The following is a 22,794-nucleotide window of genomic DNA, read 5'->3' on the forward strand; positions in this document are numbered from 1 at the left end:
GAGTTGAAGCACCTGACAACACAATGCAGGTGTTTAAAGAAGTCCCTGAGTGGTGCAAATGGCTAATTCACTTGCTTATTGATCAAAAGGTTGGTGGTTCAAGTCTACCCAAAAGCACCTGGCGAAGGGCTTGCCAATCTACTTCAGGAATGCCAGGCCCTGAAAAGTCTGTGCAGCACAGTTTCACTCACACACATGGGTCTGCCAGGTGTCTGAACTGGCTCAGTGACAAATGGTTTCAGTGGCTCCAACAGAGCAATGACGGGATGTAGTTTCCTCAGAGAAATGATCTGAGCAAAGCTCAGTCCCCCGGGGCCTAAGGAGGGGTCACAATTGAGTTAACAGGCTGGGAAAGGTGGAATGCAGGGTAAGATCTAGCATGCTCTTATTCTCTGATCAACTCTCAACAGGATAGAAGGGTTGACTGTAGACTCTACTCTGTACCCGAGACAAAAAAACCCACCACATTGATACACGTAAACAAGAGTCTCAGAGCAAAGGGAGAAGAGCCAGAGATTAAACTCAAGTTTGTATGTCTTTCAGACAGCCAGGGGCCACTCAGGGAAAGGAAACCATTCCAAAGAGATTCGGTCTGTCCCTCATGTAAACCCATACGCATGGCCATCAAGTCAATTTTGACTTACAATGACCTTCCTTTGGGTTTCTGACACTGAAAATCTTTACACGAGGAGATGGTCTCATTGAGCGGTGTGGATTTGAACTGCTTACCATTACACAACACAGGAAATGCACTATGTTGCAAGAGTTCTTTGTCTCAAAGACAAAGACATTCAGTACAGACCCAAATGTGGGGTTTCTGAATGACTCCAGGCCTGGTGCTTCTCACACTTTAACATCCACACCAAACACCCAGGAATCTTGTTACAACACAGCTTCTGATTCATTGGTTTGGGCGGCCCATGTACCTGCATTTTTAACCAGCCCTCGGTTGATACAGGTGCCTCTGGTGTGGAGCCCACTTTGAGTGGCGAGGCTGTGGCGTGACCTCTTTCTCCGCACTGCCTGTCACTCCTTTACAGAAGTGAGAACAGACGTGCCTTTGTATCTTCCACTAAAGTGCAAATCCCTAAGATCTGAGGCCACATTTTAAATTACCGTTACGTTTCCTATTAGCTGATGGTGGGGCTGGCCTCAGTGGGAGCTGGCGAGTTAGTGTTCTGAGCTCCCACTTCAGTGGACAGGGAGAAAGATCAAGGTCTCTATTTCCTGAGTGGCAACAGAGCCAAGGCTAAACTCTCATCCCTTAGCAAAGGTGGGCCCCGGTTCGGACACTTTATGGTTCAAGGGAGCAACTTAAGAACTTGTCCCTGAAAAGAAGAGTGTCAGATCTGGGTGACCTCACAGGAGACTGGCAAATATGACAGCTCCCCCATCTTCCATGTGATGCTATGTATTCCAGTAAAATACCTGCGCTCCCATCATGATGGCATGGACAGTGAGCTTGTCCTTGTCCCCTGGTGCATTTTCCAGATGTCCCCAATAGCCCATCATCCACATAAGAGGCAGGATGATCTTTTAAGAATCTCAATCTGATCCCTTCACGCCTCTGTGTATTAACTCTTAGGGCCTATGTTCCTCTCAAGATGAAATGCTTACAGCCTTCTGACCCTGGCCGCTGCCAGCTGCCTGCTCTCCTCACAGTCCTCCGTGCTCACTCAGCTTCTATCACCTGGGCCACTTTTCTGTTTTACAGATGGGCCAGGTTCATTCCCACCTCAGGGCCCTTGTGTATTCCTGAAGTGTCTTAACTGGCTGTACCCCCGAAGACTCCAACCACAGGCAAAGCTTATAGAGCAAAATGACTCCACCATAAGGGTTGGCCTGGATTTTGTGAGTTGGACATAGGTTTATATATGAATATATTCACTCCTCGTTCCTACCTAGCTGAAGCGTCAAATTATCTATTATTCTCATGGCAACAACAATAACAAGAGTATCTGAAGCTCACAGACAGAAAGTCATCAAAGCCACTCAGTCTTGTTTTGTGGGGTGACAGTTGTGTCTAGGAATAGACCAGAGAGTGTGACTTGGATTCACATGGCAGGAAATGTAATCTTACATGCTTTGTTGACTGGATATGTTTAATAATAAGTAAAAAAAAAGGACAACTGGTGTCAAGCCAACTGAATGTGACTCTTGTGGTGTAGTGGTTAAAGTGTTCCCCGCTAACCGCAAGTCCATCTGTTCAAACCCACTTGCTGCTGTGCTTCTGTAATGTGTAATATGCTTCCGTAAAGATTACAGCCTGCAAAACAATGATGAGATATCATCTCACCCCAGTAAGAATAGCAAAATTTAACAGAACAGCAAGGAACAAACGCTGGCGAGGTTGTGGAGAAACTGGAATCCTTACTTACTGTTGGTGGAAGTATAAAATTGGTGCAACAGCAAATTGCAGAGATACCATTTGACCCAGCAATTCCACTATTGGGAATATATCCCAAAGAGACCATAACTGACACCCAAGCAGATATATGCACACCCATGTTTATCACAGCTTTGTTCATAATAGCAAGGAGCTAGAAACAACCTAAGTACCCATCAACGAACGAATGGGTAGAGAAGCTGTGGTATATTCACACAATGGAATACTACACTTTATTGAAAAACAAAGAGCTCATGCAATATTATTCAAAATGGGTGACCCTGGAGGACATTATGCTGAGTGAAGTATCTCAGTTAAAAAAGGACAAATGCTGGATGGTGCCACTGCTGTAAAACAGGACTGACCTCTGGGATGGGGGGAAGACAGAGAAACATGGTCCAATAATGTATACTGCATTAAAACAGATGAGGGAGGAAACTGTTTAAAAGGGATATATGATTAGGTATTTTTGTCTTTATGGGAGTCCCGAGAGAAGGCTGCATAGTACAGTGGACCTGGGAGGAGGGATTGTATAACACTGAAAGAATTTTTCTTTTACTTTTCCAAGAGGGTAGTGTACTGGGTGGGAGGGTTGGGAGGGGAGAAAAGTGCAACAATGAATGAATGGAAATCCAAAGTCTCTGTAAATTTTCATTGAGATTAATAATGATGTTGTTGTTGTTGTTACGTGCCGTCGAGTCATTTGCGACTCATAGCGACCCTATGTACAACAGCCCTAAACCCTGCTCTATCCTGTGCCAATCTCATTGCCTCTGACACACCCATCCCAATTACCCCAGTCACTGAATCAATCCACCTCACAGAGGGTCTTCCCCTCCTGTGCTGTCCCTCCACCCTGCCCAGCATGATGTCCCTCTCCAAAGACCTGTCTCTCCTTACAACACGTCCAAAGTATGTCAGGCGAAGCCCCAGAATCTTTGCCTCCAAGGAGCAGCCTGGTTTAACCCTCTCTAGGATGAATCTATTTGTTTTCTTGGCAGTCCATGGTACATTCAGTACTCTTCTCCAGCACCACAGTTCAAAGGCGTCAATTCTCCTTCTATCCTCCCTAGTCATTGTCCAGCTCTCTGATGCATAACAAGTGATTGCAAAAACTATGGCCCGTATCAGGCACACCTTAGTCTCCAGAGAGACACCGTTGCTCTTGAGTACTTTAGAGAGGTCCCTAACCGCAGACTTTGCCATCGCAATACGTTTTTTGATTTCCTGGCTACTGGTGCCAAGAGTGTTGACCATGGAGCCGAGCAAACTGAAGCTGTGAACAATCTCAATCTCTTCACCATCCATCCTGATGCTACCGATTGGTCCAGTGGTGAGAATCTTTGTCTTCTGGACATTGAGCCTCAGTCCATATTGAAGGCTGCGGTCCTTGACCCTCTTTGTCCTGTAAGAGTAACAATACCTCACTGTTCTTGCTTATTGGGTGCCACTGACTTGGTTCTGGCTCACAGTAACCTTGTCCAGTAGAATGAAACCCTGCCTAATCCTATGTCCTCACAATTGCAGCTGTGCGTGAGCCCACTGTTGTGGTCAGTGTGCCAATCCTCCTCCTTGTCTCCTGACCTTCAACTTGACCCACTGTCATGTCCAACTGCCAAGTCTGTGAGAGAAAGCTTTGCTATCTTTGCCTCCAGGGAGCATTTGGGTGGTATGCTTTACGTATTTGTTTTGTTTATAACCCGATCAAGTCCTACTTATCCAAAAGGCATCTGTGGCTTCAGGATAGATGGTTAAATGTTTTACTAGGAGCTGAAAGGCGAGCAGCTTGTACCTACTAAAGGTGCCTCAGGCGACAGGCCTGGCAACCTACTTTTGAAAAAAAAAAATCCGTTCTTTTTCAGAACCTTATGGACCTGTTGAGTCACCATGAGTTGAGTTCAACTCAGTGGCAACTGGCTGATAATAAAGTCCTCTGCCTCCTCTTACGGCTTTTGACTTTGCTGAGCACAAGGTTCTGCAGAGGAGGAAACAGCCAGTCCTGAATTTCTCCTCCATTTGTGTTAATCGCCTCATTTTTCCCCCCTTTTCTCCCTCTTGGTAACAAAATATGCTTTCTGAGTCCAGAGGAGGGTGATTTGTAATTTATGGATTTCTCTCTAGAAATTACAAGCAGAACCTAATTTTAAAAATCAAATTGGTTTCATCTAATTAAATTTGGAAATTGCCTCATAAACACACTCTCCGTTATAAATGTCCTCAAAAGCAAGGCTCCCCCTCTTGCTGTCTGGGGCAGGACTGGGCTGAGCCCTGCATGGGAAGGCCTCTGGAGCTCTGCTCAAGGACACGCCCTCCTAACAACTGCTGATGCTTTCTAAAGAGGACTGTGGTCTGGAGCAAAGCTTCCTGAACTTTTATACCCATATAGACCACCTGGGGATCGTAGGAAAACAGATTCAGAAAGAGTCTGGGGAGGGACCAGAGATGCAGCATTTCCACCCAGCTCCCAGATGACGCTGATGCTGCATCTCCAGTAAAGGAAGTGAGACAGACACAAGAAACTCGTTCAAGGCCATTCAGCTCTTACATTGTGTAGAGGGAATGGAACACCTGTCGGTGAGCTTCAAAGCATATATACTCTTAATCACCATGCAACACACTGAGTAGAACCCAAGGACAAGACGTCAGCATCTGTATTCGAGACATGAAGTTGGCATACTGGCTTTATGGCCTGGGGTGGGGGGGTTGGTGTAATTTCGTCTCTCGAGTCTCAGGGTCTTGACTGTCCTGTGAGGCTAAGAAAATTCACCTCTACCAACGTTTCTAGATGCCAACCACTGGGTTCAACACACATTCTATCAGCACCTGTGAGGTCAAATGTATTATCACCTGGTTTTCAGATGAGAACATAAGTTGCTAAAACTGCTGTCAGGTAGATAACTCTTCTTCTGGGGAGAGCTGGACTTAAGGTTCACAAGCTTTATTCTGGAGGTGTTTTCTTATATCCTATACGTGCTGGTGGATCTCCTTTAGGGAGCTCCTGGGTCCATCTGATTAATTCTGAACTTTTTTTTTTTCATCAGTCCTAGACTCTACCCTGGAGCTAGTCCTTTATGGTTGAGCATTCTTCCCAGCCCACTTTTAGCAAGTGTGTTATTGGTCTTGTCTTTGAAGCTGAGGGATACCTATGTCCATTCCTTCCTTTGACTTCCTATGGGAAACCTGAAGCAGAGGTCATTAGCTCCAGTTTACAGGCGAGGAAAGCAAGACTTAAGGAAAGGAGAAATCTGCTGAAAAGAATGTGAAATTAGGGCAGACATGAGCTACTCTATCTTTCCGGCATCAGCTTCATGCCTTTAGTCAGCATCTCTGAGTCTTTCTATTAATACCACAGGCAAGTTCATGGTATCAGAGAATAAGAGTTGGGAAGGCATTCACCTTCTCTTCCTCCCAACAGTTGAATCTTATTTATATATGTTGTTGTGTACAGTTGAGTTGGAATCAACCCATGGCTGACCTTCTAGCTAGTTTTCAGAGGCAGTTAATCGCATGGAAGGAGACTGCCCATCCTTCTCTCATGGAGCAGCTGGTGGATTCAAACCACATGCCTTTGGGATTGCAGTGCAGCTTCTTGCCACTAGGCCACCAGACTCCCTTTATATACAGGTATCAGAATGAGCGTCTTATTACTTGGCTTTGTCTATTGTGTAATGAAGGCTTCTCTATAGTTGTAGTTTTATAGTTTTTAGACAGCTCTGTTGTGCTGATTTAAGGGGTTTATTCCTACATGAGGAGACTATTTCCTGTCTCTAATATGATAACCTATTCACTGCCATGGGGTCCGTTCCAATGCACAGTGACTGTATAGGATGGAGTAGAATGATGTTGATTATTTCCTTAGAGAAGTAAACCATCTCACCTTTCTTCCATGGAGTGGCTGATGAGTTCAAACTGTAGACCTTCTGTTTAGAAGTAAAATTCTTTAACCACTATGTCATTAAGGCTTCGTCTCATAAACCCTTGCTCGTTAATGTGGAGAGATGGTACTTCAGCCACCATTACATGAGAATCAAGAGATGAACTGCATTGGGGAAGCCTGCTGTCAGGGACCTCTCAAGAGTGCTGAGGAGCAATGGTGTCAGTCTAGAGACTAAGGTGCACCTGATCCAGGCTATGGTCTTTGCAGTTACATGTTACGCATCAGAAAGCTGGAAAATTACTAAGGATGACAGAAAAAGAATTGATGTCTTTGAGTTGTGGTGCTGGAGAAGAGTACTGAACAAACCACGGACCACCAGGAGAACAAATTCGTCTATGTTGGAGAGAGTGAAATCAAGTTTCTCCATGGAAGCTAGGATTTTAAAGCTCCATTTCAAATACTTTGGGCATGTGGCCAGGAGGGACCAGTCCTTGGAGGACATCATGCTTGGAAGGGTGTAGGGGACAGCACAGGAGAGGAAGACCCTGGATGAGATGGGCTGACATGGTAATTTGGGGCCATGGCATTAGGTGTGTTGAAGTCAGTGAGACTGGCTCAGGACAGGGCAGGGTTCAGAGCTGTTGTATATAGAGTCACTATGAGTTGCAGTCAACTTGATGGCAAGTAAAAACATGAGGTTGACTAAACGATATACTTGGGATATTGAGCATTTTCAGTTTCAAAAATCTTGTACCTTCAGGGTAGAAAATGACACAGACTTTTTTGAAGGTGAAGGAATTACATGGGTGGGGCGGATCATCATGGTTTCCTAGCTTAAACCATGGCTTGGCTGTTGCCTGCGATGTCGGGACTCTCTGACTGTGTGAGTCCCAGCTCTGCTGCTGAAAAGATCAACCCCCGTCATACTCAATGTCCACACTTCTTAACTGCAGATAGAAAGACAGCTCGATTGTGTCCCTTTGCATTTCCTGCCCATTGTACTGTCTGAGCCTTTAAGGAAATTGTCTTATCGCATTTATATCCTCCCTAAGAGAGGGCTCAACACACAATAGGTTTTTGCCAACCTCAGGCTGAAGGAAACTGAATAAGCGAAGTGAATTGATGCCGTCTACAGGCCTCCTTACCTCATAGAGGGTGATGACCCCATTGGTCTCATTGGGAGGTTTCCACTGGATGTAGATCTTCTCTTCGAAGGGACCCCCTTGGATAGATTCTAGAGGAACAGCTCCTGGAACTGCAGAAGGAAAGAGCCGTGAACTGGCGAACATCTTCCATTTCATTTCCCCAGGCCTGTCACACCAGAGCCAACCCCAAAATCTAGCCCACTGCCCTGAGCAGAGTCCATCTGATGGTGACCCTCCGCTCAGTCTCTGAACCGTAAACCTTAATGGGAGAAGATTGCCTCATCTTTCTGCTGCACAGCGTCTCATGGGTTTGAACTGCTGACCTCGCTGTTTCCATTTCAGCACATAACACACTACACCACTGGTGCTATTTTCTGGTTGGAGAAATAGATGCATGAATGCTGCCCTACGCCAGCATTCTTCCCTTCTGAGCACAGCCAATCTCGAGCCAGCTTCCCTAGCTGGTACTTGTCCTGCCAGAATCCTTTCCCTGACCCCTGCCATCATTACGACAGTCTGCCTGCAAGACTCTGAACTAGAAAATAAATGCTCCCCCAAACTTCCAGTCAGAAGCCCTTAGGGAGTTGGGATTCATAAAAATAATTACCAAATCTATTTCTCTTTTTTTGCCATTCTAAAAGCAGGTACTTTAAGCACTTAGGCTTTGATCAGACTTTTACATACATTATTTCAACTAAGCCACAAAATAATCTGGCCCAATGTATATTACCTCCTTTACATCTTGAGTAAAGGAACTGAGACAGACATAAGAAAGTTGCTCAAGGTCATTCCGCTCTTAAGTTGTGTAGAGGGAACTGAACACCTGTCTGTGAGCTTCAAAGCATATATACTCTTAATCACCATGCAATGCCTCTCTAGATAAAGCCTTGGCCATATGTTGCAATCAGCTCACTATTGTTATAACAAAATATATTTAGTTTTGCTCATTATGGACTTGATACATAGAATTTGTTAAATATTAAGAATATCCAAAAGAGGTTAAAAAAATTAAATTACTCATCATCCCCATATCCAAAGATAACAAATGTCTGCGTTGCGCTGTATGCCTTCCCAGTAATTTTATGCCTATGCATAAACATAGTTTATTTTTAAAAATTTAACTCCTACTGTGCACATTGTGTTGTCACCTTCTTTTATCACCAAACAAATCCCGGGCATGTTGTTAATCCTTAAATGTGCTTGGGAGCCATGCGTTTGAATGGCTGCCCGGAGGGGGCTGAGTCTGTGCTGGGCAACAGCCCTTCATCATTGGGCATTAAAGCTGGTTCGAATTCTACAGAAATATAAGTAACACTGCCATTCAATATCCCTGAAAATAAGAATTTATGTGTGACTCTGCTAATGTCTCCAAGATAAATTCCTGGGACTTAATTCAGTGGCCCAGCACGGATGAGCTCTTTTCCTTTGAAGGTTTTGTTTTGGTCAAATAGACTTTCAGGAAGCTTGTGTAGCCCAACCTCAGACTATGCCCAGTGCTCTGTCCTTGTCATCAATGTCACAGTTATTATGCTTGATAGAGTTGAGTATGACTCAGAGCAACCCGAGGAACAACAGATCTGAACCCTGTCATGTCCTATGCCATCCTCATCAGCTCTGGCATATACCTCTACCCATTGCTGCAGTCACTGCATCAGTCAATCTCCTGAAAGGTTGTCTTCCCTTTTGTCCCCCCACCCCCAGCAAAATAACCAAAGTAGGCGGGATGAATCTTCGCCATGCCTGTGTCTAAGGAAAGCTCCGCCTGCACCTTCCCTAAAATATTGCTGACTGTTCTCTTGACAGGCCATAGGTATTCAGAGCTCTTCTCCAACACAACTCAAAGGCATTGATTGTTCTTCTGCCATCCTTATTCATTCTGCCATCCTTATTCATTATCCAGCTCTCTGATGCGTATCAGGTCACTTAAATGACCATGGCTTAAAGCAGGCAAAGTTTAATCTTCAAACTGACATCATTGCTCTTGAGTACTTACGAAAGCTTTTTGTACTGCATGGTGTCACTGCTGTAAAACAGAACTGACATCAGGGTTCAGGGAGACTGAGAAAGATGGGCTCAATAAAGTATACTGCATCGAAACAGATGAGGGAGAAAACTGTTTAAAAGGTATATGAGATTAGGTATTTTTGTCATGACAGGAGTCCAGAGTGAAGGCTGCACAGTGGAGTGGACCTGGGGGAGGGTTTGTAAAACAAATAATTTTTCTTTTACTTTTCCAAGAGGGTAGTGTACTAGGGGGGAGGGTTGGGAGGGGAGAAAAGTGCAACAATGAATGAATGGAAACCCAAAGTCTCTTTAAATTTTCACTGAAATTAATAATAATAAAAAAAAAGCTTTTTGACAACAGACTATGACTAGTCTTTTTTTCCCCACCCTTGGAAACCCAAAGTCTCTGTAAATTGTCATTGAAATTAATAATAATTAAAAAAAGAAGGCTTTTTGACAACAGACTATGACTAGTCTTTTCCCCCCCACCCTTCTTTAAATAACAAAACTAAACATATGTTTTACATGTGGAGGGGGAAAAAATGTATGTGTCTATTTATATAGGGGTCAGTTGCTGACCAAAAGATGGGTGGTTCCAACCCACAAGCTCCTCCCCTGGAGAAGAGAACTGACAATCTATTACAGTAAAGATGCAAGTAGGGAACCTTATGGGGCAATTGTATTCTGCCCTACAGGGCAGATGAATCAGAAGTGACCCAAGAGGACACAACAAATGGGGGGGGGGGCAAAGGTGTGTGTGTGCATATGTGTGCATCAAGGTGATGCCAGCTCGTGGTTATGGCATTTTTCAGGGTATAGAAGGGTTTTCAAGGCCTGATTTCTCAGAATGTATCACAAGCCATCTTTTCTTTCTGTTTTCAGTTGATTCTCATTGCACAATTCCCCCGCCTCCCTCTCCTTCACTTCCTCCCCCATAATGACCCCTTGTTCCAAACTGTTCTCATGCATCTAATGTATGCTGGGGGAACCCTAACTGTGAACCTTTTGCTAGGCAGACAATATGTTACTAGCACCACCCAAGTTCAGTCCGTGTTTCTGTCTACGCACACATGAACTCACACAGGTATTTGTGTGTTTCTGTATTTGTGTAGGTGGGGCTGTCTGGCTGTTTATAATACTGTTGATGCCCCATAGCTGACTCTGCTGGGTTTTCAGAGGCAGTTAATCACACGGGAGGAGACTGCCCTTCTTTCTCCCACAGAGCAGCTAGAGGACTTGAACCACGTACCTTTGGGACTGCAGTGCTGCTTCTTCCCACTAGACCACCGGAGCTCCTTATTTAGAATACCAGTGATGGTAATTTTTTCAGTTTAATTAGCTAGTTGCATTATTTTTTTGAACATGCTCTCTATACCGTTTATTTTTCTGTAGGGAATCTCAATTTTGGTTCTGCTTTGTCTTGCAAGCTTGTAATTATTAACTGCTTTTAAGGATATAAGCTTTATTGCCTGGGTTGCAAATAATTTTGCCCGTCTCTCATTTGCTTATTAAATCTTTAGGTATATAGAGGCTTTGTAAGGAGTCAGATCTCTTGCTGATTTCCCTTACCCACTCATCCTTTCCCCAAATATTTATTGTCTTTATTACAATCAGGGGACTGTGCTGGACACCAGGGACCTTTCAGTTCAAAAAGAGAGATGTGGTTGAATCCTTCATAAAGCCTGCATTATGGGGGAGGGAACCAGACATTAAATAAACAATTATACTCACGATTAAGTCATTAAAATTGTGATAATGGCCCTTAAGTAAAAGCAAGAGTACTAGAATTAGGCCAAACAAGCCTGCTTAGTAACAAAGATAGGAAGTTGTAAAAAGCTCGAGTGAGGAAGGAGACGTAACTAGAACAGAAGCCAGAGGTATGACGCGGGCATCCAAGTACGGTGGACAGTTTCTGGGGGGGTAATAGCTGAAGGAGTAAGATCAACTAGGAGGCTCCAGTGGTCACTCTAAGGAGAGAGCAGATGTGCTCGGGCTAGGGGGACAGCACTGGAGGACAGAAGCAGATTGTTTTGGAAGAAGTGCAACTAGAGTGCTCGTTAGAAGCAAAGATAGTGAGACTGGACCTCCCATTTGTCAGGTGTGTTATTAGGAAGATCCTGCCCTGGAGACAGACATCCTGCTTGGAAAAGAAGATGCATGAACAAAAAAAGGGAGACCGTCAATGGGATGGAGGGACAGTGACTGCAGCAATGGGCTTAAACACAGCACAATCTGAGGATGGTGCAGGACAGGGCAGGGGTTCATTCAGCTGTAAAAGTGTTGCTCTGAGGCCCGGATGACTTGATGGTATTTAAAAACAGCAACACACTACCATGGCTTGGTGGTGATGGTGAGAGAAAGAACGGGAAAGATGTGAAGGCAGGCTTCAGCTCTTCTGTAACACGATTAGGAGGGTGAGTCAGGGTGTTGTTCATAAACCAAAAACGTTGGAAGAATAGCTCTGATAGGAAGCAGGTGAGGTCGTTATATCGCCATCTTTCATCTGAGGTGTGCATAGAACCTCTAACGATGGTGTCACGTAGCAGGTGGATATGTGAGACTGGAGTCAATGTTTGGAAACTGGAACCAGGGATAGGGGAGAGATCTTGCAACAAGTGTATAAAGGAGACAGAGAGAGAAGCAGCTTCTAGACTAATTCTAGAAGAACTCTGAATTAACTAGTAGGGAAGGAAGGTAGACTGAGAAGTAATGATCAGGTCATAGGAAACAAAGAACATGAGCTGCTATCACAGACCCAAGAGAGAGATTCAAGACGGTCCTGGCCAATGACGGTGCAGGTGGTTAAGAAGTCAAGGAGAGCGTGGCCCTCAATCTGTCTTGAAGGCTCCTTGTGAGAGGAACAGGGAAGTTTCGAGAGAATGTGGGAGATAAAAGCCATTCTGCAGTGGGTGGAGAAGAGACCGGTTAGGTTAGTGATGGCCTGAGGTAAAACAAGTAAATCTCAGGGGCTGTGAGGCTGAGAAAAAAAAATGCAATGACGTTATAGGACAGGGATGTGGCACCAAGGGAACGTCTCCAAACAGACACAAAGTTAGATGGCACGTTTAAAGGAAAAACGCAGATTAGAGGGAAGCAGGATTAGAGAGAAAGAAGCAGACACATAGCTGGCAAAGAAGAAGTCCTAGAAGGGCAGGGCCAGGATGGGTGGCTGAAGTTCCCTTCTGGAACTCTAAAATAAGACAAGAGAAAAATGATGCCAGATGCAAGGTCACTGTGAAGGTGACTTCGCAGGGAGCCGGGAGTGGAATGCCCTAACGGATCTCTTTTCTCAAGAATCTAACTACCAACAGTGTGTAGTGCAGGAGGAGGAAGGTAAAAAGACGAGGAAAGATTAAAGAGGCCCTGGTAGCACATGGTTCAAGTGCTCAACAGCTAAGTGAAAATTTGATGGTTTGAACCCACCAGCTTCTGTACAGGTGAAAAGCAGTGGCATTCTGTTCTCATAAAGATTACTGCCTAGAAACCCCTCCTGGACTGTTCCACTCTGTCGTCCTACAGGCCACTATAGGTCAAAAAGCAACTCGACAGCACCAACAACCCCCTCAGTGCCAGGGAGTCAGTTCTGGTGCACAGCGGCCCTCCATTCAGTCTCTGAGGTTGTAAATCTTCACGTGAGGAAACTGCTTATGTTGCTCCTGCAGAGCCCCTGGTGGATCTGAATGGCTGAGGATGCAGCCTTTGGATGAGGGGGAAGCTTTAAGAATGGTTCCCATTGCTAGGGAGCCCTGGTGGCCTCGTGGTAAGACACTGTGCTGCAATCCCAAAGGCATGCGGTTCAAATGCACCAGCTGGTTTGCAGAAGGATGGGCCATCTCTCCTGTGAATTACTGCCTTTGAAAACTCGCCGGAGGGTCAGCTATGAGTTACTTCTGACTCGATGGTACAGAACAACAACAGTAGGTGCCATGCAGTGAATTCCAACACGTAGTAACTTTATGACGGAACAAGACGCAGCCTGGTCTCTGCCATCCTCACAAACACTCCTGTGTTTGTGTCCACTGTTGTCAGTGTCAGTCCATCATGGCGAAGATCTTCCTAGTTGTCACCAGAAAATGAGCTGAATAGAAACACACAGAAAATAGCCCTCAAAGAGGATCTATCCTTTGGGAGTCATGATGCTAGGTGTCAACCAACCAATGTAAGACTATCTGGTTTACCCCATTAATTCTATGCTCATGGCAGATATCTTTCTCACCTCAAGATCAGATGAGGCTGTTGTTGTTTGGTGCCATCAAGTCACCTGAGGCTCACAGTGATCCTCTGAACAACAAATCTGAAGCTTATCCTATCCTGGGCCAGCCGCAGGGCCTCTAATAAGCTCTAGCCCATTGTTAAAGTCACAGCGTCAATCCATCTTGTTGAGTCTTCATCTCTCTCTCTCTTTGACCCTCCATCTCGCCAAGCATGCTGTCTTTTCCCATGGACTGACCCCTCCTGATGGCATGCACAATGCATGTAAAATGAACTGTCACCACCTGTGCCTCTAAGCATCCTGGTTACACTTCCTCCAAGAAAGACTCGCTTGGTCTTTCGGCAGTCCGTGAACTATTTAGTACTCTTCTCCAACACCACAATCCAAAGACTTTGATTCTTTCCCCGTCATCCTCATTCATCGGCTAACTTTCTGATACAGAGGAAGTACGAGGGCTTGAATCAGATGAAGTGTCATCTGCATTATCCACTTAGGACATTATTTATTCTGCCTCTTTTCACAGCTAACACTTTAATATATCTAGAATCTAGTCTGTGTTTGCTCTATATACAAAACAGAAATCTCACTGGTCCTTATAATATACTGAAGACACATAATTGAACTGCCCAAATTTTCCCCAGTGATTAAAATGCCATTTGCCACCCTATGAAATAATTTTACATAGTGGCATATGTCGGGGGCTTTCTGTTCTACTTCATGGAGCTTTAAGCTTCTGCTCTGACAGTATTCCGCTACTGTATTAAGAGAACGCTTTTTTATTATTTAGTACAACTACCTCTTCTTTTTCATCATTCTTTTTTTTGGCAAAGTTTTCTAGGCTATTACTACCCATTTATTCTTTGACTGGAATAATTTTCTGAAACTTTAGAAATTGTTAGATCAGAGTTTTTATTACAACTCCCGTCTTCTCTGGGGGGCACATACCTTTTCTTAACAAGGAATTCTACCCAGTAACACTGTATAAATCTTCATTTATCAGTTCCTTTTCATGTCTCTCAGCTAAATTTAATTCCTAGGATTTTACAGCTTATATCTCTGCATTACATGAAATAATTTCTAAAATGTATCATTAGCTAAGAGAGTATGTGTGTGTGTATATATATTAAAAAATATATAAATATATAAATTAAAGAATGATTATGAAGTGAACATGTGTCCCCACTATGCAGATTAAGAAATAAAACAATCTTCTGTTACTAACAAGCCTCACTCTCAGTGTGGGAGAACCCAGTTGTGGTTCTTGGACAATGAATCTCAGGTACAAACACTGGGATCTGTCAGCAAATGTTAGTGTTTTGCTATGAGGCTCTGCTATGAGCTTTAAGTGGAATTTTTTGGCTACAACAAAAGAAGAAGTAAGGCTTGATAATCTACCCCACCCTAAAATAAACCAGTAAGCCCCCTATGGATCACAACAGTCTAAACTCATTGTGCATGGCTCTGAAGGTAGCTGATACAGAATGTGTTCTTCACTGTGGATTCTCCTCCCTCCTGCATAATTTTAATGAAAATAACAACAATCAGACACGATACTGAATTTTTATCTTAATAATTTCAATTTTTATTTGTAGCTATAAATAAAAAGATTTTCAAAGACAGTATATAATTTAATATCTTCTTTCTCTGTGTGGCCTTGGTGATGCTTTGGTTAAAGCATCGGATCAAAAGATCAGTGCTCTGAAACTACCAGTCAGTCCCTCTTGTGGCAGACTGCCTTGGTAAAGGCCTTGGGAAAAAGCCTACGGAAAGATCTGCTCTGTCTGTAGGGTCACTGTAAGTCGGAATAGACTCTGTGGCAGAAGACTGACTGACCGACTGGTTGGTTGACTCATTGGTTGGGTTTTGGCACGTGTATGAGTGACATGTTTCTCAGCATTGTTTCCAGATTAATCCATGTTGATGTACGTAGTTATGTAGGCTTAATTTACATTTTATAGTCTTTATTTCACCATTCTACTTTACATAGGAGGTCTCTAGTGGCTTAGTGGTAAGGGGTTGTGTGGCCAGTCCCAAGGCACATGGTTCGAATCCACTAGCTGTTTCATGGAAGAAAGGTGGACAGTACCCTCTCCTGTGATTTATTACCTCTGAAAACCTGCAGAAGGGTCAACTATGAGTCAGTTCCAACCCAACAGTGGAAAACAGTAACATCTTACGCCTACTCCAGAGCTCTTTAGGGAAGGATAGGTGAAATGAAGGTTGTGTAGATACTCAACTTTACAGATGCTGAGTGTGGAGCCACGTAAGATGAAACTGCACTATTGCTAACCCTTCTCCATCTATCCAGATACTGCCCATGGGCCCAGTGGTGAGGAACTTTGTTTACTTCATGTTGAGATACAATGCATATGAAGGTTCAGTCTTGGATCTTCTGCAGCAAGGGTTTCAAGTCCTTTTAACTTTCGGCAAACAAGGTTGTGTCATCTGCATAATGCAGACTGATGCTGAGTCTTCCTGCAGTCCTGAAGCCTCCTTCTACCGCATTAAGTCCCAACGTCTTGAATTACTTGCTAACAGATTTACAACCTTTAATTTCTTTAATGTCCTTCAAAGGTTTGCACACGTGTATTAGAGATACTTGGAGGAAATCTGTTGGATTTATTCCTAAACCCCTTATCTTTGTATTGTGATTTTAAATGATATTTCAAACATGAATATCATTTACTTGTTAGGCAGAAGAAATACAATTGACTTTTTAATGTTGACATCTTTGGGAAACATGCTGTATTCTCTTACTAATTCTAATTTGTGTGCAGATTGCTTTTTGGATTATCTTTATAGATAATCATAGCATCAGCCTTTAATAATGGTTTTGTTCTTTTCCAGCCTTTTAACGGTTTCATTTTCTTGTCTTCAACCAAGGCCACCATTAAAATATTTAGTGGAAATAATAATAGCCAGCTATGTTTCAAAGATTAAGGTCTTATTATGTCATTTTTAAATATAATGTTTACAGGTTTCTTCTAGTTAACTTTTGTCAGGTGAAGGAGAGCTTTTTTATTCCCTTCAGAGTGTATATGGCTATTTTGTTTTTTAATCTTGCAGAGATTAAACTGATATATTTTACTATCTGACATAGCATTGCTACTAGTTTCCTACCTTTCCTTAATGCATATATAAATATAGTGGATTATGTGAATGGCTTTACTTATGTGGAAACAGAATTGATGAAATAGATTTATTTTTTCTGTGACTATACAACACTGACTTGTCTGCTAATATTTTGTTGGAGTAACTTGCATCTACTTGTTTCTGGATAAGCTTCTCTGGTTTTGAGATCACGGTTACACATGAATCCTAAAATGAGAGGAAGACTGCTTTCTGCTCTGGATGTATATATGTAAAGGTGGGGTTACCTGTTCCTTCAATATTGGTGGGATTGCACCTAGAAAGTCATCTGGAACTGGTATTTTTATTGGAAAATTTTTAAGCGACTGTTCCTATGTTTTGTTTTTAAGTTACATTGAATTTTTCCTTTAACACACTTTCTCCACTTATATTTTACTAGGACTTACCTATGTTTTAATTTACTGGTATAAAATTATATATAGCATCTTTGTTTTAGACGATGTGGGGCACAAGGTTCGGGCTTAGCTACCATTGGAAAGGATTGCAACTTGAACCCATCCATCTATGACAGAAAAAAACAAAACAAAAAATGGGGCAGAGGCCATTCGGAATTATTACTCCATCTCTGAATATGATGGAACTCTGGTCAGAGTTCTTGTGAGCTCTTGTGGCCTAGTGGTAAGAAGCTGAGCTGCAATCCCAAAGACAAAAGGTTCAAACTCACCAGGTGCTCCAAGGGAGGATGGGCAATCCCTGTGTGATTTACAGCCTCTAAAAACCTGCTGGAAGGTTGGCTATGGGTCAGTTCTGACTCAACCATGTACAACAACAGCAGCAACTCTGGTCACATGCAGTTGCTATGAGCTTAACTTCATGATTTCAATACTACCCGCACCATCATGATCCTTATTTTATACTTTTAGGTCATTTTCTTAAAAAACAATCATTATATATGTATAAAAATGTAATTTCTCAATACACATTGATTAATTTCATCAGTAGCCAGCTGCATACTCTAAAAAGCAAACACCATCCTGACGTCATAGCATTTATGATCCTTGTGTCTCTACAATTTCTGTTCCTTAAACATACACCCCTAACCACTATGGGGTTTGCATATTTGGTTTTATAATGTGGTATAAATGTATAATGCCGTGTATATCAGTTTTTATTTCATCTCTTTTTGTTCTAATGTTTGTGGGATAGATCTCCTGACACTGCATGTGACTGCAATTTATCATGCTGCATAATATTCCATTATTAACACAATACTATTTCCCTTCCCTTATTCTAATTAATATTGATGGACATTTGCATTAATAATTAACTTATAAGGTTCGATTAATGTAAATAATGTTATGCAAACTATTTTATCCCTTCTTTGTTTAAAATTTATTTTAATGAAAGTTTACAGAGACTTAAGAGTTTCCATTCATTCACTGTTGCACTTTTCTCCCTACCCACCCTTTGCCCCCTCAATTTACTCTTCTCCTTGAAAAGAAAAACTCTTTCGTTGTTACACAATCCCTCCCCGCAAGTCCACGCCACTGTGCAGGCTTCACTCTGGACTTCTGTAATGACAAGAATACACATTCATATGTCCCTTAAAAACAGTTCTCTCCTTCATGTTTCAGTGCAATATATATATTTTTCACACTCCTTCCTCATTTTACCTCAATGTCCCATACCCCTTTTAATGTGGGACTTAACACTCCACATTTAAAACCTCTCTCTCGTTCCACTTTACCATGACAAAATCTATCCCTATCCTCTTATTTTTTTTATTATTAATTTTAAAGAATGTTTACAGAGACTATGGATTTTCATTCATTCATTGTTGTATTTTTCTCTCTGCCCACCCCTCCCCCCATTCTCTTATTATAGTCCTTCTTCTGGTGTTTGCTTGAATCCTTCCTCTAAGCAAAAATGGCCATTTACCATATTGTTAAAATATATTTCTTCTAATTCTTACACTCAAAAACTTTATCTTTACTATGGTGCCCAAATCTAACACCTTCCCTAAGTTATACATGATTTCTCCCCTCCTTTTCTGTCTTCCCTCAACCCTATACTGGTTTATTTACAAAGTTCCATATACATTGCTTTTCACACCGGATCTTTCCCATTTGCTTCACTTAGCACTTCCTCCACACACCAAACTGTAAGACCCTGTGATTAGCCACGCTCACCCATCCTCACTCCTCTGTTCCCCCCTCTGCTCCCATCCTCATACTCATTCTATAATAACAGTCTTGGTCCCATACGGACAACTATTGTATGAGTTAGTTGTGAGAATGACTCTGGTACTCAGCTCTTGAGGGATAGATGTATGCAGAGATTCTATTGGCTAGGTATACATTTTCTGAGTGGTAGGGTATAAATATGAAAATCTTTTCCCAAGACCAGGTGAGTAATGCTCTGGGCGTTGCCACCTATTGATTCAAGGGAAGTAACATCCCCCAGCTTGAGGGGAGAGGACACAGAAGCTCTGCGTGTGACACCTCCCAGCCGCCTCCCTCTCTACTTGTTCCCTTACTCATTGTCATCCACCTCTTTTCCCCAGTGTAAATTGTAAAGCCTGCATAATGGGTTTGCAGTGGGTTCTGTGGGTCCTGGGCATTCGTGAACCTCTGAAAGTGGTTTGGGAAGCTCCCCCAAACTTTTTGCTGATGTCAGAAGTGAGCGAAGTCTGTGGGGACTGCTCCTTCCAAGCTCTTGCAGTTGCTAACTTCTGCAAAAATGTTAACATGTATTAAGTACTTCGTAAAGTGCCTGGCACAGTAAACGCACCAGGCAGTTTATTCTTCCCCGTTTCCTCATTACATGTGCTGGAATCGCTCTAGTGTCGTCTGGGGATGATCAATTTGAATTGTATTTTTAGAGAATCAGTTAGGATCTTTACTGTTTTCATTGGGTATCTTCACCTCAATCTGTTCTCTCTGAATATGGTTATTCATAAAAACTGTATCTTCCCAGGCCTTATTGAGGATGTTAAATAGCTTTTCTACCAATCTTCCTGTAATTTCCATGGCAAATAATTTTAAAAATCTCTTCTGTCCCTGGGGAGTCAGAATTCACTCATTCAGTACCTGTTTGTTTATCTTGTGCCTGCTATCTACCTGGCAGTGTTCTGAGAACCTAGGAAAGAATAGTAAACAAGAGAGAGAGAAAACCCAAGCCCTATCACCGTGGAATGCCTTCCAGTGGATGAAGGCAGATAAATGTACAGTAAAATATGCAGGTTGTCAAATGACACTGATAAGGAGATGTATGAATCAAGGAAGAAGAACTAGAAATGTGCAGAAAAGAAAAATCAAATAAAAGAGATCTGTAAATAATACAAAGTCCTGAGGCAGGGATGTGCTTGGTGTATTTGAGGAACCACAGAAGGGAGGAAAATGTGATTGGAATCAAGTGTGGAGACAGGGACAGGAGGAGATAGGATCAGAAATGACCCCACGCAGGGTCCTGAGTCCTTGGTCTTAGACTCTCTGTGATGTGAGACACCACTGGAGGGTCGTGAGCACAGAGTGAGTGATGTGATCTGCTCCCGGGTTTAATAGAACAATTCTTGCTGCTGTCTTGAAGATTCGAGGACGAGGACTAAAGCTGAAAGACCATTTAAGAAGCTGTTATGATAATCCAAGTTGAAGATCACAGTGGCTTGGACCAATGAGCTGGCAGTGGAGCTTGTGAGCAGTGGTCACAATCTTGATCTATTTTAAAGGTTGAAGCCAGAGAGTTTGCTGATGGATGAGAGGTTGGGTATGAACAGAGCTAATGGATTTCACTGAGCCAGGGCTGCCAAGCTGAGAATAAGGGAGTTAAGGGAGTCCCTTGTAACTAACTGTGCATTCCAAGGTACTGGGTAAAAACATAAGTGAGGATTTTGAGATATTTGGCTTGAGCCCCTGACAAAATGCCATTAAATATGATGGAAAAGACTGTGAGGGGAATGTATCTGTTGGTGCTTGAGGGGTGATCAGGAGCTTCTCTTTGGATGTGTTTATTTGGATGTGTAGCTCTGGTGGTCTAGTGGCAAGAAGCTGAGCTGCAATCCCAAAGGCCAGTGGTTTGAATCCAGCAGCTGCTGTGAAGGAGAAGGATGTGCAGTCTCCTCCTGTGTGATTAATTCTAAAAACCCATGGGAGAGTGAGCTACGGTCGATTCCAACCCAATTGCACGCTACAGCAATGACAGTAGCTCGCCTAAGACGTCCTAGAGGTGTAATTCATTGCCTGTGGGGCTGCTAACGAGAAGAGAAACATGGGAAGTGTCACCTCATAAAGATTTACAGCATTGCAAACCCACCAGAAGATTGCAATGAGTCAGACTTGGCTTTAACAGTGGGTGGGCTGGATTGTTGTTGTTATGTGCCGTCAAGTCCCTTGCGACTCATAGCGACCCTATGTACAACAGCCCTAAACTCTTCTCTGTCCTGTGCCAATCGGACTGTCTCTGACACTCCCATCCCAATTATCCCAGTCACTGAATCAATCCACCTCATAGAGGGCCTTCCCCTCCTGCGCCGTCCCTCCACCCTCCCAAGCATGATGTCCCTCTCCAAGGACCAGTCCCTCCTCACAACATGTCCAAAGTATGTTAGACGGAGCCTCAGAATCCTTGCCTCCAAGGAGCCACCCGGTTTAACCCTTTCCAGGACAAATCTGTTTGTTTTCCTAGCAGTCCATGGTATTCTCAACACTCTTCTCCAGCACCACAGCTCAAAGGCGTCAATTCTCCTTCTATCCTCTTTGGTCATTGTCCAACTCTCTGATGCATAACAAGTGATTGTGAAGACCATGGCCTGTATCAGACGCACCTTAGTCTCCAGAGAGACTAGTCATAATAAAACATTGGAAGTTCAGGGGTAGAATTCTTGTCTTCCATGTGAAGAGACACAGTTGGATTCCCGGCTAATACAACTGAAGCATATGCACTCCCTGTTGGCTAGTGGAGGCTTACATGTTGTTCAAATGCTGAGCAGGCTTCAGCTGAGCTTCCACACGAAGGTAAACTAGGAAGAAATGCCTCTCAATTCCCTTCCAAAAATCAGCAAATAAAAATCACACAATGTAACAATCCAATCTGCAACTGATTGTGAAGAAGGGAGGAGAATGAGAAGTGTTATGTGCAACTGACTGTCTTGACGGTGGCCAACATCAGATCCTAATCCAAGTGGAGAGGTTGAGCAGACTGTTAAAACTAGGGGGAGATCTGCTATGAATTTATCCATCTAGGTGAAACCTCAACCTATGTTTTCATTTGTTTCCTCTGCTGTGGTGGCTTGTGTACTGCTGTGATGTTGGCAGCTTTGCCACCAGTAGGTCGAGTACAAGCAAGGGCCACTTCCAGTGGAGACAAAGCAGCAGGACTGGTCATCCACTTCCAAAAGAACAGGGCCTTGAAAACCCTATGAATGGAATCAGACCACGGCTCTGTTTCGAGCCAGAAAATGACCAGGATGTTGCAGAACAGGGCAGGTTTCATCTGTTGTGCACAAGGGTCTCTATGAGTTGTTGTTGACTCACGACACCTAACACCACCAACAAAAAAGTAGCATTTGGATGGATTTTAAACAAACAAAAATTATATACAGTAATAATGGGGAATGAGTGTGGATTAGAGTTTGGCCAAATAAAGCTTATTGGAAGGCTGTCCTACCCATTCACGAACTTATTTCCTGTGGCTATTCTCGCCCTAAGTGGCAGAACTGAGCTTGCTGTTACAGAGATGGCCTTGTCCATGGATCCTAAACTCATGATCTGGCTGGCCCATGGCATCAAAGGAAGAGAGCCCCCCAAAGTGAGTCAACAGAGTTGAATACATGTTTGAAAGAACTGGCAAAAGGAAACCACAAACCCCACAATGGAGGAGCTACCGGGATCACAGGAAAACAGGAGTGACTGTTCATTGTCTTGGAAGCCACATGAAAAACGTATTTTATGGAATAGTTAATAGCTGCTTGCTGAAACTGAGGAGGACCTGAAGCGCTTGCTGCAGAAGGGCAAAGACTGCAGCCTCCTATATGGGTTGAAGCTCAACATCAAGAAAACAAAGATTCTCACCACTGGGCCAA

General features: G+C 43.2%; 1 protein-coding gene across 1 annotated transcript in view; it reads right to left on the reverse strand.

Moving 5' to 3' along the window:
* Positions 1–22,794, reverse strand: part of PTPRT (protein tyrosine phosphatase, receptor type, T) — a 975,109-nt gene that overhangs the window by 436,990 nt on the left and 515,325 nt on the right. The window contains exon 9 of the mRNA XM_006881719.1: positions 7,409–7,518. Within this exon, the coding sequence (XP_006881781.1) occupies positions 7,409–7,518 (110 nt within the window). The remainder of the gene's footprint in view (positions 1–7,408; positions 7,519–22,794) is intronic.

Source organism: Elephantulus edwardii, unplaced genomic scaffold (genome assembly GCF_000299155.1).
Source record: "Elephantulus edwardii isolate Elephantulus edwardi_28Jun2011 unplaced genomic scaffold, EleEdw1.0 scaffold00015, whole genome shotgun sequence".
NCBI classification, from domain to species: domain Eukaryota; kingdom Metazoa; phylum Chordata; class Mammalia; order Macroscelidea; family Macroscelididae; genus Elephantulus; species Elephantulus edwardii.